Below are 16,492 nucleotides of genomic sequence, written 5' to 3' on the forward strand. Positions count from 1 at the left end.
AAGCTTCTTTCTTTAGTTCTTTTCTTTTTTTTTTTAACATCTTTATTGGAGTATAATTGCTTTACATTGTTGTGTTAGTTTCTGCTGTATAACAAAGTGAATCAGCTATACGAATACACATATCCCCATATCCCCTCCCTGTTGTGTCTCCCTCCCGCCTTCCCTATCCCACCCCTCTAGGTGGTCACAAAGCACCGAGCTGATCTCCCTGTGCTCTGTGGCTGCTTCCCACTAGCTATCTGTTTTACATTTGGTAGTGTATATATGTCAATTCCAGTCTCTCACTTCTTCCCAGCTTATCGTTCCCTATGGTTCTTCAGAACCATTTTTTTTTTAGATTCTATATATATATGTTAGCATACGGTATTTGTTTTTCTCTTTCTGACTTACTTCACTCTGTATGACAGACTCTAGGTCCATCCACCTCACTACAGATAACTCAATTTCGTTTCTTTTTATGGCTGAGTAATATTCCTTTAGTTATTTTCTTGATTTTTCCCTAGGTTGGCCTGTTCAGTGTATGCTGCTTCTTTTCATCTTGGAGTGTCCAGTGTGAATTCTCAGGATTTTGTTAATTCTTCTTCCTCAGGATATCTTCTGAAAGTTGAGGGGTAGCGTTGGGCACATTTCCATGCTGCCTAGAGCACCAGAATTTTCTCTTTTTTTCCTTTGAAACTATGCTGTGAAACTTGTGGCATAAAGTTTTACTCCTTTATTTGCTGATGATATATTTAAATTTTTGTTTTTTCTTAACAGTTTTTGTTCTTTTTATTAGTTATTGGTGGTAGGAGCTTCTGAAGTACTTCTTTTACTATACTGGCTTTACCTGAAAATTCCAATAATGACTTTTTGCAGTTTTCACATCTCTCTCTGACATTCAACATTGCTAATAACTTCTTTTATATCCCATCATCTGTAACTCTGTCAAACCTCTTTTTTGCTTTCTTAATCTCTACCCTTTGGCTTTTCTTCTTCTAGTTCCTCCATTGATACATTCTCATGGGCTTTGTCCTTGTAATTCTCTGCTTTTCTGTCAACATTCAATCTATTGGTTTTATCACCTTTAAGCAGCTGACTCTCAAATTTCTATCCTTAGCCTTGTATTTTACCTAAGCATTTATTTCCTGCTGAAATGAATGTATTTTCTTTAAAGTAGCTCCGTATTCTCATTCTTCCATTTCTATTGATATTGTCATCATTTATTATTAAAGCCTTGAAGTTATCTTGTATCATCTGTCTCTCTTTTCTTTAAATCCATTTACCAGGTCAAGCCTCTTTGGTCTTAACTCTCACTGACATTGTCAATTATAGATCCTCATTTTTCAAGCTGTATAGCTGTAGTGACTTATTAATTTGCCTTCTTATGTCTCATTTTATGTTTTTGCTGTCTTCAAGCTATTTTATACCTAGCTTCCAGATTAAACTCTATCTCTATGTCTCTTTTTAAATTAACTATAACATACATATAGAAAAGTGCACAAATCACAGACGCTCAGCTTTATGAAATTTCACCAACTGAACACACTTGCGTAACTAGCACCAGCAAACTAGCCATTTAAAACATCACATTCATGATCTTGTTATTTTACCTTAAACACCAGTTAAGGAGTTTGAGCCTTATTAGTTTCCTTAACGTTAGAATAGCAAGAGGTAAATTGGCATGCCATCTGCCACTGCTTGCCACATATAGCTTGATTTTGGAGACATTTCTTGGTTTACTTCACCCCCTAGTCACTTATATTCCCCATATTGCTTCCTGAAATACATTTCCTTTTTAACCTTTTTATCTAAATCATGGTTTTTCCAACCTTAACTCATGTCTTGCCATTTCTAGGAAACTTTCTGGATTACTTCAGGTTTCATTAATTTTTTCTTTTTCTCTTCAAAAATTCTTTAATTAATTTTTGAATAAGTAATAGCAATATGTTCACTTAAAACAAAATTCAAATGTACAAAAGAGTATATAATGAAGAGTCTCCTTCCCATTCCTGTGTCCCAGCCACTGTGTGTTCTTCTAGAAATATTTTATGCACTTAAGTAAATTTAATTTTTATTATTCTTCCTCCTTTTTACACAATGTAAGCATACCAAGTTCTGTATCTTACTTTTTTCTATTAATAATTGTTAATGATATTTCCCAATCAATACACAAGTTTTCTCATTTTTATATTAGGGCTGAATGATACTCCACTGAATGAATATGCCATGATCACATCTACCACATATGGTTGTGATGTTGGACACTGAACAGATTCACACAGACTATGTATGATTTGAATGGTACTCCCTAGGAGTTCTCAGTTATCAATACAATCAACTGCAGCAGCTTTGATTGTAATTTACCTAGTCAGTTCCTTTTAATTAATATTTCCAGTTTTTAAAAAACTTCCAAACACTACTGAATTGAATAGTCTTATGTATATCATTTGACATCTGTGGAAAAATTATCTGTAGGATACCATTCCCTTTAATTCCTTAAAGTATTTATAATCTCTACGAATTTAATAATTAGACATAATCAGTTAATTATGGAGCTGTTTTTAAAAATTTTTATTATTTGTGATTCCTCAAGGAGTGGTACCATGTATTAAATTATTTTATATTCACCCTGACCTAGAATACTGGTGTACATAAATAAACCCTTAGGGTGGGCTGGAGTGTTTCTCAGATAGCTGCCAGATTGTTTCCCGTTTTATTCATCTAAGCTCTTCATAATCCTTTTGAAATTTCTAATAATGAGAGAAAAAAACTATTGTCAAAGCTTTGACCGCAGCTAGATGCATTTAGAAGCAGAAGTGATGTTTATTCCAAGCTACAGAATAAAATGAACCACAATCTCAGATATAGTTTTAAAAAAAAAAGCGAAACGTTTCACCTTTCTTTGGAAAAAAATTTCTTATTCTTCCATTGAAAACATGGTATGAGGTAGAGTATATCTTCACTGAGACTTAGTTGAGCTATAAGTAAAATAACAGAAAAATGTTCTTTTTTGTGACCCATAAAGATACAGTATATCAAAGTAAAATTTTTAAAGCTACTATCTACAAAGTGAATAAACTGGAATTATCCTATTTGATATTAAAGTGAATAAGTCAATTACTTTTATTGACATTTATGTTAAGGTCCATTTAGTGTCCTGCTTGCAACTTTGGAAACCTTGATGGAGTACATTTTTCCACAACCTTTTTCCCGCTCTACTTGTTTGATCATAAAATCAGACAGGTTTCAGTTGGGAAAATATTGGAATTTGTTTTCTATTTGGAAAACCCACACATTTTTACCATCTCTTTAGATGGTATCACTGAGCTTAGAGAGAGAAACCTTTTCTTATTTTTCTGTATAGGTTAGAGGATTTCAGCTGAATTAAATTGACTTCTGATATGATGAGCCAGACTTAAAAATAAAAGATGTGTTTCTTTATTTTTTCTAACTGACCCTAAAAGATTCACTGCTTGAAATTCTAGGAGACTAGAGGGGAAAATAAATTCTATCATAGTTCTTGGGATTTATAGCAAACAAGCAGGAATAACTTTGGGGTGTCTGATAACTGACCTTTAGATGATTATAAGTTATACTGCAGAGATTTTTTTTTTAACAACTTTGAGCTATAACTCACATGCTGAAGAATTCACCCATTTAAACTGTACAATTTAATGGTTTTTATTCTGTTCACAGAGTTGTGCAACCATTACCACAATCAATTTTAGAGCCCTCTACTCACTCCAAAAGGAAATCCAGTACCCATTAGCAGTCACTCCTCATTTCTTCACAAATTTGCCAGCTGTAGTCAATACTAATTTGATTTATGCCTCTAAAAATAGATTTTGGACATTTCATATAAGAAGACAGCACAACATGTCAGTCTTTTGTGTTTGGCTTCTTTCACTTAGCATGTTTACAAGGTTTATCCATGCTGTAGCTTGTTTCAACATTTCATTCATTACCGTTGCCAGTTTCATCGTGTGGATACATTGTTTTATTTATCCATTCATCAGTTGATGAACATTTGGGTTGTTCCCCTTTGTGACTATTATGAATAATTCTGCTCGAATATTCATGTACAAGTTTTTATGTGGGCATATGTTTTTATTTCTCTTGGGTACATACCTAAGAGTGGAATTTCTGGGTCATATATAATAACTCTGTGTTTAAGTTTTGAGGAACTATCCATTTTACATTTACACCACCAGTATCTGATGGTTCTAATTTCTTCACAGTCTCCAACACTTGATATTATCTGTCTTTTTGATTATGGACATCTTAGTGGTGTGAAATGGTATCTCATTGTGGTTTTGATTGGTATTTTCCTAATGGCTAATGATATTGAACATCTTTTCATGTGCTTAGTGGACGTCTGTAAATCTTATTTGGAGAAATGTCTACTCAGATCTTTTGCCCATTTTTAATTGGTTTGTCTTGTTATTATTGAGTTGTAAGAATTCTTTATATAATCCAGATAAAAGTCCCTGATCAGATATATGATTTGTAAATATTTTCCCCATTCTGTGGTCTTATCAGTTACTTGATGGTGGCCTTCAAAGTACAGAAGTTTTTAATTTTGATGAAAGCAAATTTACATATTTTTATTTTGTTGCTTGTACTTTTGGTGTCATATTTAGAAACCATTGCCTGGACCAAGGTCATGAAGATTTACTACTATATTTTCTTCTGAGAGTTTTATAGTTTTAGCTCTGATATTTAGATCTGTGATTCCTTTAGATTTAATTTTTTGTGTATGGTCTAAGGAGACATCCTGCTTAACTCTTTTGCATGTGGAATCCAATTTTCCCAGCATCTTTAGTAGAAAAGAGTTTTTTTTCCTCCATTGAATAGACTTGGCAGTGAAGTCTGAGTCCTCCAGCTTTGTTCTTTTTCTTCAGGGTGTTTTGGTTTGTTTGTTTATTTATTTGGTTATTCTGGCTTCCTTGCATTTCTTTGTAAGTTTTAAGATTAGCTTGTCAATTTCTGCAAAAAAAAAAAAGCATAGATTTTCATATGGATTGAGTTAAGTTTGTAGAACAAGTTGGGCAGTTGCTTTCTTAATATTAAGTCTTTTGGATCCATTAACATCAGTCTTTCCATTTATTTAGGTCATCTTTAATTTTTTTCAACAATATTTTATAATTTTAAGAGTAAAGTTTTGTATTTATTTTGTAAAATTTATTCCTAAATATTTTATTCTTTTTGATGCTGTTGTAAATGGAATTGTTTTGGAATTGTTTTTTAATTTTGTTTTCAGATTGATCATTGCTAATATATAGAAATACAGTTGATATTTGTATATTGATCTTGTACCCTGTAATCTTACTGAGCTCATTTATTAGTTCTAATACTTTAAAAATTGTATTTCTTAGGATTTTCTATATGCGTCATGTCATCTGCAAATAAATATAGTTTTACTTCTTCCATTCCAAATTCATTGGAAGTTATTTCACTTATTTCATTGTACTGACTGGAACCTCCATTACAGTGTTGAATAGAAGTGGTGAGATTGGACATTCTCATCTTGTTCCTGATTTTTTGGGGAAAGCATTCAGTTATAGTGATTTTTTTTTTTTTTTTACTCTAAAAAGAATGGGCCATAACTTTGCTTTGAAGACTAATTTCCTTTTGATTTAAGATTCTTTTCTTCTGTTTACATACACAGATATGTGCTGATTAGACGGCTCAATTGTGCAGCGTGGAGGATAAGACACAGTGCCTTACAAAAATGGGGTTTGGGAGTGACCTGAAGAATTCACATGAAGCTGTGTTAAAATTGCAAGACTGGGAATTACGGTTACTGGAAACAGTGAAGAAATTTATGGCCCTGAGAATAAAAAGTGATAAAGAATATGCATCTACTTTACAGAACCTTTGTAATCAAGTTGATAAGGAAAGTACTATCCAAATGAATTATGTCAGCAATGTATCCAAGGTAAGAAGAATGATTTCATCATTTATTGTCTATAGCATCATAGTTGTCCTTAAGGCAAATAGATCATACTATTGAATAAGCATACCTAAGTCAGCATTCTAAAATCTTCCAAAATCTTGCTGATTATCAGAATCTCATGGGGAAAGTTTCAAAAATTGTAAAATTTGGGCCCAGCTCCTGATATTCTGAGTCAGTAGGTCTGAAATTTTTGAAATTTGAAATCCTTTTTTCCAATAGATGTCCAGATTATTCTAATGATTAGTTAGGTTTGAGAACCCTTCTTACAAATTTCGTTTTCTTTATTACCCTACCTCCTTGGGTTCCTTGAGCCCCGCTGTTTTCTTCTTTTGACACAAACTTTCATTATAACCCACCTTCCCTGCATTCTTCTGTGAATCATTTGTATAGTGAATCACATGGAGTATTTTAACATGTAGGTATTCTCTGCTGTCATTTCATTACTAAAATACTAATATATTGATGATTTAATCACACATAAAAATCCTTTGGATAAACAATATGGTTTTTTAGCTCCAAGATTATAAAGTATAAAATTTAAAAATAAGGGCTATAAAAATAAAGGCCAAAATTGCACTGCTAATTGTCCTTTGAAGGCATAAAATATGAAATATTACACATCTTAATAGTTTTGGATTTTCGCTGTTTATTTTCATTGTCTTACTTCACACTTCACTATATTTATTCAAAGTTAAAATTTTTTTTACCTTACTTGGAAAGTTAAAAAAATTAGTGTGTTTCTTGCACTCATGGGTCTTAGGATTTGAGTAAATTGTAGAAGAAACTCTGTTTCTTATGGGGAATGTGTGTATGTGGTATGTGTGATCAGGTAAAGATCTGTGATGTTGCTGAGAACTCCTAATGTTCATATCTTTAACATCCTTTCCTGGGCCAATGAGATTCCCCAAAGAACCATTCTCTAGTCTCTAGTCTGAAGGTAGGGTTGCCAGATGTAGCAAATTAAAATATAGAACACCAGTTAAATTTGCGTACAATATTTGAGAAATGCATACACTAAAAATTATTTATTTTTTACCTGAAATTCAAATTTAACTGGTGTCCTGTATTTTGTTTGACTACTCTGTTATGTTATAGGAATAGATAGGGAAAGTAGATTGAGTGTTCAAAGAGTCATATTTTAGTTAATCCTCCTGTTTTTGGTAAGCTGCCTGGTGTCTCTGAGTCCAAAAGCTCTCTGGTTGATTTTTTCCTCTTGTTTTCTTCTGCACTGGGGGAAGAATAGTTGCATGTCTGTGGGCTGAGCAATAGGAACTAGAATTCTGGCTGTTCCTTATATAGACTGAATCAATCCTTCTGTTTCGGTGCCCTCTCCTTTTTCTTCATTTAGATTTCTCCAGTTCCTGAGCTTTATTGGAGTTATCTGACCCTATAAACTGATCTTTTCTTCTTTTTCTCCCCCCAGTTTCATTGAGATATAATTGACATACATCACTGTATAGGTTTAAGGTGTATAGCATGATTTTTTTTTTTAAAAAGGGCTTCCTCATTCTTTTATTTTTAATAAATTTATTTATTTCTGGCTGCATTGGGTCTTCATTGCTGCACGCGGGCTTATTTGCGGCAAGTGGGCGCTACTCTTCATTGCGGTGCATGGGCTTCTCATTGTCGTGGCTTCTCTTGTTGCGGAGCACTGGCTCTAGGTGGGCGGGCTTCAGTAGTTGTGGCACATGGGTTCAGTAGTTGTGGCTCACAGGCTCTAGAGCGCAGCCTCAGTAGTTGTGGCACATGGGCTTAGTTGCTTCCCAGCATGTGGGATCTTCCCGGATCAGGGATCGAACCCATATCCCCTGCATTGGCAGGCAGATTCTTAACCACTGCACCACCAGGGAAGTCCAGCATGATGGTTTGATTTATGCTATGTTGTGAAATGATTACCATAGTAGATTTAGCTGATATCCAAATAATAAAAAGAAAAGAAAACAATTTCTCTTTTTGATAAAAACTCTTAGAAAGCACTCACTTAACAACTCACTTTATCATGCAACAGTGTTAACTATAGTCATCATGCTATACATTATATCCCTAGTACTTATTTATCTTATAACTGGAAGTTTGTACCTTTTGATCATTTTCCTCCAATTCCCCCTCCCACCATGTGGCCTTTTCTTCTTGACCTCCCCTCCATACACTTAAGTTTCAACTTTTCCTGATATGCTAATGAGTTACCACTTACATTTTCTAACATTTTGTTGGCAAGTCTTATCTGTGATTGTTGCCTTTTCTATCTTCTTTGTTATTGCGAATTTATATTTTAAGTAACTATATTATATTTTGGTAGGGTTTTGGAAAGGAGTGAAAAATAGCTATGTGTTTTATTTACTATGTTTAACTGAAATTATACTGTTTAGAAAAGTATGGGACATCCCTTGGAGGTCCAGTGGTTAAGACTTCCCTTCCAGTGCAGGTGGTGTGGGTTTGGTCCCTCGTTGGGGAGCTAAGATCCCACATGCCTTGCAGCCAAAAAGCCAAAACATAAAACAGAAGCAATATTGTAACAAATTCAATAAAGACTTTAAAAATGCTCCACATTAAAAAAATCTTAAAAAAAAAAGCAAGGTAGTGAAAGGAACAAGAAATAGTATTAACAGGTAAGAAGATTGAGGATTTATGAGGTCAGGACAGAGAAGGAGTCATCAATGTGTATACTGAAATGTCAGGTATTTTGGTGAGGGATAGATGGAGACAAATGCTAAGATAAAGAGGGCAGGAGAATTTGGGGGGATGGGAAAAGGGGATAGGAAAAGGTGATAGATTGAGAGGAAGTGGTTTAATTGGTAGTATTGCCTTTCAGAGAGGAAGTGTTGAGAGATAACAGTTGAACAATGGTTGGAAACCCAAAGAAAAACAAGGAGTATGTCAGCTTTTCCTCTTAACTCTGAAAATGCATCACATTATTCTGATTATTGTTGCTTTATAGTAATCTCAAAGTTAGATAGTGTAATTTCTCTTTGTGCTTTTTTTTTCTCTCCAAAATTGTTTTGGCTACTTTAGTTCCTGTGCATTTCCATATGAATTTTAGAATTAGCTCATCAATTTCTATAAAAACATCTACTGATTTTTTATTGAAATGCATTGAGTATATAGGTAAATTTGGGGAAAATGTATATCTTAACAGTATTGGAGTTCTAATCCATAAACATGGTGTATATCTTCTTTAATTTCCCTAATTAATCTTATATCAATAGTTTTAAGTGTATAGGTCTTTTGGGTTTATGTGTATTTCATATTTTTTATGTTCTTATAAATAGTATTTTTCCTAATTTTCAGTTTTCCACTGTTCATTGTTATTATGTCTGTTAATCTCATAACCTAAACTTTGCAAAACGTACTTATTTGCAGTTGTCTTGTAGAGTCCATTGAATCTTCTACACAGATGATTATATTATCTGCAAACAAAGAGAATTTTAGTTCTTCATTTCCAATTTGGATGTCTTTTGTTTATTTTTGTGGCCTTGCAATAGCTAAAACTCTGGTGCAGAGTTTAATAGAAGTATTGACAGCAGACATCTATGTCTTGTTCTCGGTCTTAGGGGAAAAGCATTTAGTCTTTCACTATTAAGTATGATGTTAATTTTGAGTTTTTTTAGATATCTTCTATAAGCTTATAGAAATTCCCTTCTGTTCCTGCCTAGCTGAGAGCTTTTTCATTAATTGTTGTTGGATTTTGTCAAGTGGTTTGTCTTCTTCGGCTTAGGTGATTATATTGTTTTTTCTTTTCAGTTTGATAATATGTTGAAATGTATTGATTGATTTTCAGATGTTTCAAACATTTGAAGATTGTTAAAAAAAAAAAAAAGGGCTTCCCTGGTGGCGCAGTGGTTGAGAGTCTGCCTGCCGATGCAGGGGACATGGGTTTGTGCCCTGGTCCGGGAAGGTCCCACATGCCGCGGAGCGGCTGGGCCCGTGAGCCATGGCCACTGAGCCTGTGCGTCCGGAGCCTATGCTCCACAACGGGAGAGGCCACAACACTGAGAGGCCCGCATACCGCAAAAAAAAAAAACCCCCAAAAAAACCACAAAAAAAAAACCTTCCCACTTCATCTTTTTGTATTATCCTTGTTTTTATGTCATTGGATTCAATTTGCTAAGAAATTTTTTTTGGAGAATTTTTGTATCAGTGTTGCTGAGGGATATAGATCTACAGTTCCTTTTCCTGTAATACTGTCTGGTTTTGGTAGCAGAGTAATAAGGCTGGCTTCATAAGACAAGTGGGAAGTATTTTCTTCAATTTTCTGGAGAAGTTTATGTAGAATTGGTTTTATTTCTTACTTAGGTGTGTGATAGAATTCACCAGTGAAGTCATCTTGGCCTAGAGTTTTCTTTGGGAGAAGGTTTTTGGTTATAAATTTAATTTTTAAAGTAAAGGCCTATTCATGTGATCCTTTTCTTCTTCAGTGAACTATAAGGAATTTGTTTATTTTTGCCTAAGTTGTCAATTTTTTTTAGTGTTGTTTATTATTTTGCCTTATTGTCTTTTTAATATTTGGAGAATCTGTAGTAGTCTTATCTCTCTCATTCCTGATATTGATAATTTGTGTCTTCTTTTTTTTTTTTTCTTGATTGGACTGGCTAGAGGTTTCTCAATTTTACTGATGTTATATGAGAACCAACTTTTGATTTCATTCATTGTATATTGATATTCTGTTTTCTATTGCATTGATTTCTGCTCTGAAATCTATTAATTTTTTCCCCCATTTAATTTGTGTTTCATTTGCTCTTTTTCTTCCCTGGATTAATAAAGTAGAAGTTGAGATCACTGATTTAAGACTATTCTTCTTCTGTAATACATACATCCTTATAGTGTTCTTAATTTTTTCTGACTACTGTTTTAGCTGCAACCCAGAAAATTCTCATATGGTTATTTTCATTTTTTTCAGTTCAGAATACATTTTAATTTCACTTTTGATTCCTTCTTTGACCCATGTATTCTTTCAGTGTCTCTTATATAATTTCCAAGTAGTTGTTTTTTTTTTCTAGAGATATTTTTGTTACTGATTTCAAATTGAGTTCCATTGTTTTCAAAGACCCTATTTTATATGACTTGAATCCTTTTAAATTTATGGATACTTGTTTCATGGCCCAGAGTATGGTCTGTCTTGGTAACTCTTTCATGTGCACTTTATACTCTGCTGTTGTTGTTTGCAGTGTTCTTATAAATGACAATTAGGTCAAGATGGTTGATAGTAGTGTTCAAGTCTTTTATTTCTTTACTCATTGTTTTTTTATTTTAAAGAATATGGTTACACATTTAAAAAAAAATGTTTGGCTGCGTTGGATCTTAGGTGTGGCACATGGGATCTTTGTTGTGGCATGTGGGGTCTTTCATTGCGGTGTGCAGGCTCTTCATTGCGGTGCGTGGACTTCTCTCTAGTTGTGGTGCATGGGCTCCAGAGTGCATGGGCTCAGTAGTTGTGGTACGCAGTCTCAGTAGTTGTGGTGTGCAGGCTCTAGGGCATGTGGGCTCTGTAGTTGCAGTACATGGGCTTAGTTGCCCCGCAGCATGTGGGATCTTAGTTCCCCGACCAGGGATCGAACCGCGTCACTTGCATTGGAAGGTGGATTCTTAACCTCTGGGCCACCAGGGAAGTCCCTCTTTACTCATTTTTGTCCACCTGTTCTATCAGCTATTGAGAATGGTGTTGAAATCTCTGATTATAATTGTGAATAAGTCTGTTTCTCCCTGCAGTTTGATCAGTTTTTTTTCTTTTTATTTTTTGCGGTACACGGGCCTCTCCCGTTGTGGAGCACAGGCTCCAGATGCGCAGGCTCAGCGGCCATGGCTCACGGGCCCAGCCATTCCGCGGCATGTGGGATCCTCCTGGACTGGGGCACGAACCCGTGTCCCCTGTATCGGCAGGCGGACTCTCAACCACTGTGCCACCAGGGAAGCCCCCATAGTGTTTTACATAGTAGCTGCACTAAATTACATTCTCACCCACAGTGTGTGAGGGTTCTGTTTTCTCTATAAATTCTCCAATACTTGTTATTTCTTGTCTTTTTGACAATAGCCATTCTGACAGATATGTGGTAATATCTCATTGTGGTTTTGATTTGCATTTCCCTAATAGCTGGTGATCTTGAGCATCTTTTTACCTACCTGTTGGCCACCCATATGTCTTCTTTGGAAAAATGTCTATTCATATCCTCTACCTGTTTATAAATTGGATTTTGTTGTTGTTTAGCTGTATGAGTTCTTTATGTGTTTTGGATATTAGCCCGTTATTGGATCTATGATTTGCAAATATCTTATCCTATTCTGGAGGTTGACTTTTTGTTTTGTTGATGGTTTCCTTTGCTGTACTGAAGCTTTTTAGTTTGATGTAGTCCCAATTGTTTATTTTTGCTTTTGTTGCCATTGCGTTTGAATCAGATCCAAAAAATATCTCTAAGAGTGATATTAAGAGTGATATTAAGTCAAGGAGCTTACTGCCTATGTTTTCTTCTAGGAGTTTTATGGTTTCTGATCTTACATTCAAGTCTTTAATCAATTTTGAGTTGATTTTTGTGTGTGGTGTAAGATAGTCATCCAGTTTTATTCTCTTGCATGTGGATGTTGAGTTCTCTCAACACCATTTATTGAAGAGACTGCCTTTTCCCATTGTATATTTTTGCCTCCTTTGTTGTAAATTAATTGACCATATATTCGTGGGTTTCTTTCTGGGCTCTCTATTCTGTTGATCTATGTGTCTTATGCCAATGCCATACTATTTTGATTACAATTGCTTTATAGTATAGTTTGAAATCAGGGAGCATGATACCTACAGCTTTGTTCATTCCTTCCTTCTTTCTGTCCTTCCTTCCCTCCCTTCCTTTTGTCCCTCCCTCCCTCCCTCCTTTTCTTGGGGACTTTGGTCCCATACAAATTTTAGAATTATTTATTCTAGGTCTGTGCAGAATGCCATTGGAATTTTGATAGGACTTTCTTGATATTATTTCAGTCTTCTTAAATTTATTGTGACTTGTTTTGTGGTCTAACATGTGGCCTATCCTTGAGAATGCTCCATGTGCCCTTGAGAAGAATGTGTATTCTGCTGCTTTTGGGTGGAATGTTCTATATATTTCTGTTAAGTCCATCAGGTCTGATGTTTCATTTAAGGCTGATGTTTCCTTATTGATTTTCTATGTAGATGATCTATCCATTGATGTAAATGTGGTTAAAATCTCCAACATTTATTGTATTGCTGTCAGATTTTCCCTTTAGGCCTGTTAATAGTTGTCTTATATATTTAGATTTTTCTTTGTTAGGTGTGTAAATATTTACAAATGTCATATCCTCTTGTTGAATTGACCACTTTATATTATGTAATGCCTTTCTTTGTCTTTTATTATGTTCTTTGTTTTAAAGTCTGTTTTGTCTAATGTGAGTATAGGTATACCAGCTTTCTTTTCATTTCCATTTGCATGGAATATCTTTTTCCATCCCTTTGCTTTCAGTCTGTGTGTTCTTAAACCTGAAGTAAGTCTCTGCTTGGTAACATATAAATTATTCTTTTATTTTTTTAAATTTATTTTTTTATCTGTTCACCTACTCTGTGTCTTTTGATTGGATAATTTAGTCCATTTGCATTGAAAGTAAATATTGATAGGTATGTACTTGTTGCCATTTTGTTGATTGTTTTCTGGATGTTTTTGCAGCTTCTCTCTATTCCTTTTTTCATCTCTTGCTTTCTTCCCTTGTGGTTTGATGAATTTCTTTAGTGTTATGTTTAGATTCCATTCTCATTATCTTTTGTGTGTCTGCTGTACATTTTGCTTTGTGGTTACCATGAGGTTCACACATAACGATCTATATATATAGCAGTCTATTTTAAGTTGGTAGCAACTTACATTTGAACACATTCTAAAAACTTTTACATTTTTATTCCACTCAGTCATATTTTATGTTTTTGATGTCATATTGTACGTCTTTTTATTTTGTGTATTCTTTAACTAATTATTGTAGTTTCAATTAATTTTACTACTTTATCTTTTAACCTTCTAATTGCTTCCTATGTGATTAACCCACTACCCTTACCATATATTTGCTTTTAGCAGTGAGATTTTTACTCTCATATATTTTTCTGTTATAAGTTAGCACCCTTTTGTTTCAGCTTAAAGAAGACCCATTTACTTTTCTCATGCAGTTGGTTAAGTGGTGATGAACTCCTTTAGCTTTTGCTTATTTAGAAAACACTTTAATCTCTCCTTCAGTTCTGAATGATAGCCTTGTCAGATAGAGTGTTCTTGGTTGTAGGTTTTTCCCTTTCATCACTTTAAATATCTCCCTTCTGGCTTACAGAGTTTCTGCTGAAAAATCAGCAGATAGTCTTATGGAGATTCCTGTTTATGTGACAAGTTGCTTTTAAGATTCTGTCTTTAACTTCTTACGTTTTAATTATAATTTATCTTGCTGTTCATCTTATTTGGCATTCTCTGTGCTTCCTGGACCTGAATGTTTCCTTCCCCAGGTTAGGGTAATTTATGGCCATTATTTTTTCAGATAAGTTTTTTGCCCCTTTCTGTCTTCTCCTTCTGGGGCCCCCTATAATGTGAATGTTATTCTGCTTGGTATAGTCTCGTATGTCTCTTGAGTTACCTTTACTTTTTAAAATTCTTGTTTCTTTTTGTTGATTGTTTGGGTGAGTTCCTCTGCCCTATCTACCAGGTTGCTGTTTAGTTGTTCTACTTTAGCTAGTCAGCTGTTGAACCCTTTTAGTATATTTTTCAGTTCAGTTATTGTGTTCTTCAGTTCTGTGACATCTGTTTAGTTTTTAAAAATATTTTCTGTCTATTTGATATAGCACAGTGAGAGTGTTCATCCATTCTTCTTTTGAGTTCAGTGAGCATCTCTTTTAACTCTATATCAGGTATATTACTTATCTCTGTTTTATTAAGGTCTTTTTCTGAGGTTTCATCTTATTCTTTTGTTTGGAACATATTCCTTTGTTTTTATCTTTCGCTTGACTCTTTGTAATTGTTTCTGTGTATTAGGCAAAATAGCTACCTCTCCCAGTCTTGAAGAACTAGGCCTTATGTAAGAGATGGCTCTTATTCAACCTTGCTCTAGCTCTTGGTTGTCTCTGGAACCTATGTGATTGTCTAACTAGTCTGATTTATTCTTGATAGGTCTTGCTTATTGAGGGTGTGCCAAGACCTGTCAGTGTTCTAAAAGGAGTGATCCTAGTCAGCCTAGATTCAGGCTGATAGGAAGCCTGTTTCTTAGACAATAGCTTTTGAAGTATGCAGATAGATATATAAAGTCCTATGTGACGACAATTGTATACCCTGCCAACCTCCAAACTGAGGTCCAGATATGTCCCCTAGGCAGCAGTTGGAACAATTGGGGTTTCAGATGAGTGTTTAAGCTTCTTTCTGGGAGGTACCAGCATGCTGTGGTGAGGCCAAGACAGGGTGCACAGGTGGTGTCTCCTTGCCTGCATTCCCAAAGAGCACCTATGTAGCCTTTAGATGTATTGCAAACCTGAAGCCTGCCCCTCAGGTTGAAGCTCCAGGACAATTAAGGGGCCTTTTTCATGTGCGGATCAGGGATGTTTCAGTCTGCTGTTTATGTAGTGTCGTGGGTGTGGTATTCTGCCCAGAACTACCTTTCTGATTCTTACGGTCCCATAGGGCCAGGAGCACAAGCCCTTCTGGCCACCAGAGCCTGGCAATCAACACGAGTCCCCTGTGTAGACTGTGCTTTAGTGAGGCTGTGCGATTATTGTGGGCAGGGTGTGCCCTCAGCTTTAGAGAGGCCAGGAAGGAGTGCTGGGGGAGAGGCACGCCTGCAGTTTTCACAATATTGGAGGAAAGTGTTGGGAATGGGGCATGCCTTCCGCTTTAGGGAGGCCTGGGATGAGCATTTTGGGTGTGATAGACACTTGACTTTAGAGAGGTTGTGTGCCTGCCCACTTGCAATAGCAGGGTGGAGGGAGAGTGCAAAAATGGTACCCTTCAGTGGCACCATCCATGACGAAAATCCCAGTTAATCCCTGTCCCTCCAGCAGATGCTTTAAGGTTAACAACCAAATCTCCTTTATACATAATCCAGTCACTTTTCAAACTTGCCTTTTTGCTTGTTCCTGGAACCAGTGAATCCACACGAGTCCCTCAACAGGAGTATCTAAGATTCGCGCAGCCCCCTGGACCCCCTGGATGTAAGCCCCAATGGTTTCTAAAGCCAGATGTTTTGGGGCCTTGTCTCTCTGGTGCAGGTCCCAAGGGTTGGGGTGCCCAGTGTGGGGCACAAACCCTTTGATCCTTAAAAAGAGGCTCTGGACTAGTGAGATGCCTCCCTGCTGTGTGTCACTGCACTGGGGGATAGGGTTTTGGAGTCACTGCATCTCTGCCTCTACTACCCATCTTGCTGTGGTCCCTTTATCCCTTATTGTGGAGGGTGCCGTTCAGCTAGTTTACAGTTCTTTTTACCTGGAATTATTACTTATGTAGTTGTAGATTTGGTGTGTCGTGGGAGGAGGTGAGTTCAGGGTCTTCCTATGCTGCTTTGTTGGACCCCACCCCTCCTTGCTCTTTAATAAGCCTATCAGTGAGTTAACTC

General features: G+C 35.7%; 1 protein-coding gene across 5 annotated transcripts in view; it reads left to right on the plus strand.

Annotated features, from left to right (window-relative positions):
• The window catches only part of FER (FER tyrosine kinase), a 478,023-nt gene that overhangs the window by 37,668 nt on the left and 423,863 nt on the right, over positions 1–16,492 (plus strand). For all 5 annotated transcript variants that reach the window (XM_060143370.1, XM_060143371.1, XM_060143367.1 and 2 more), the window contains one exon: positions 5,648–5,917. In XM_060143370.1, the coding sequence (XP_059999353.1) occupies positions 5,711–5,917 (207 nt within the window). In that variant the 5' untranslated portion in view covers positions 5,648–5,710. The remainder of the gene's footprint in view (positions 1–5,647; positions 5,918–16,492) is intronic.

Source organism: Lagenorhynchus albirostris, chromosome 3 (genome assembly GCF_949774975.1).
Source record: "Lagenorhynchus albirostris chromosome 3, mLagAlb1.1, whole genome shotgun sequence".
Lineage (NCBI taxonomy): Eukaryota > Metazoa > Chordata > Mammalia > Artiodactyla > Delphinidae > Lagenorhynchus > Lagenorhynchus albirostris.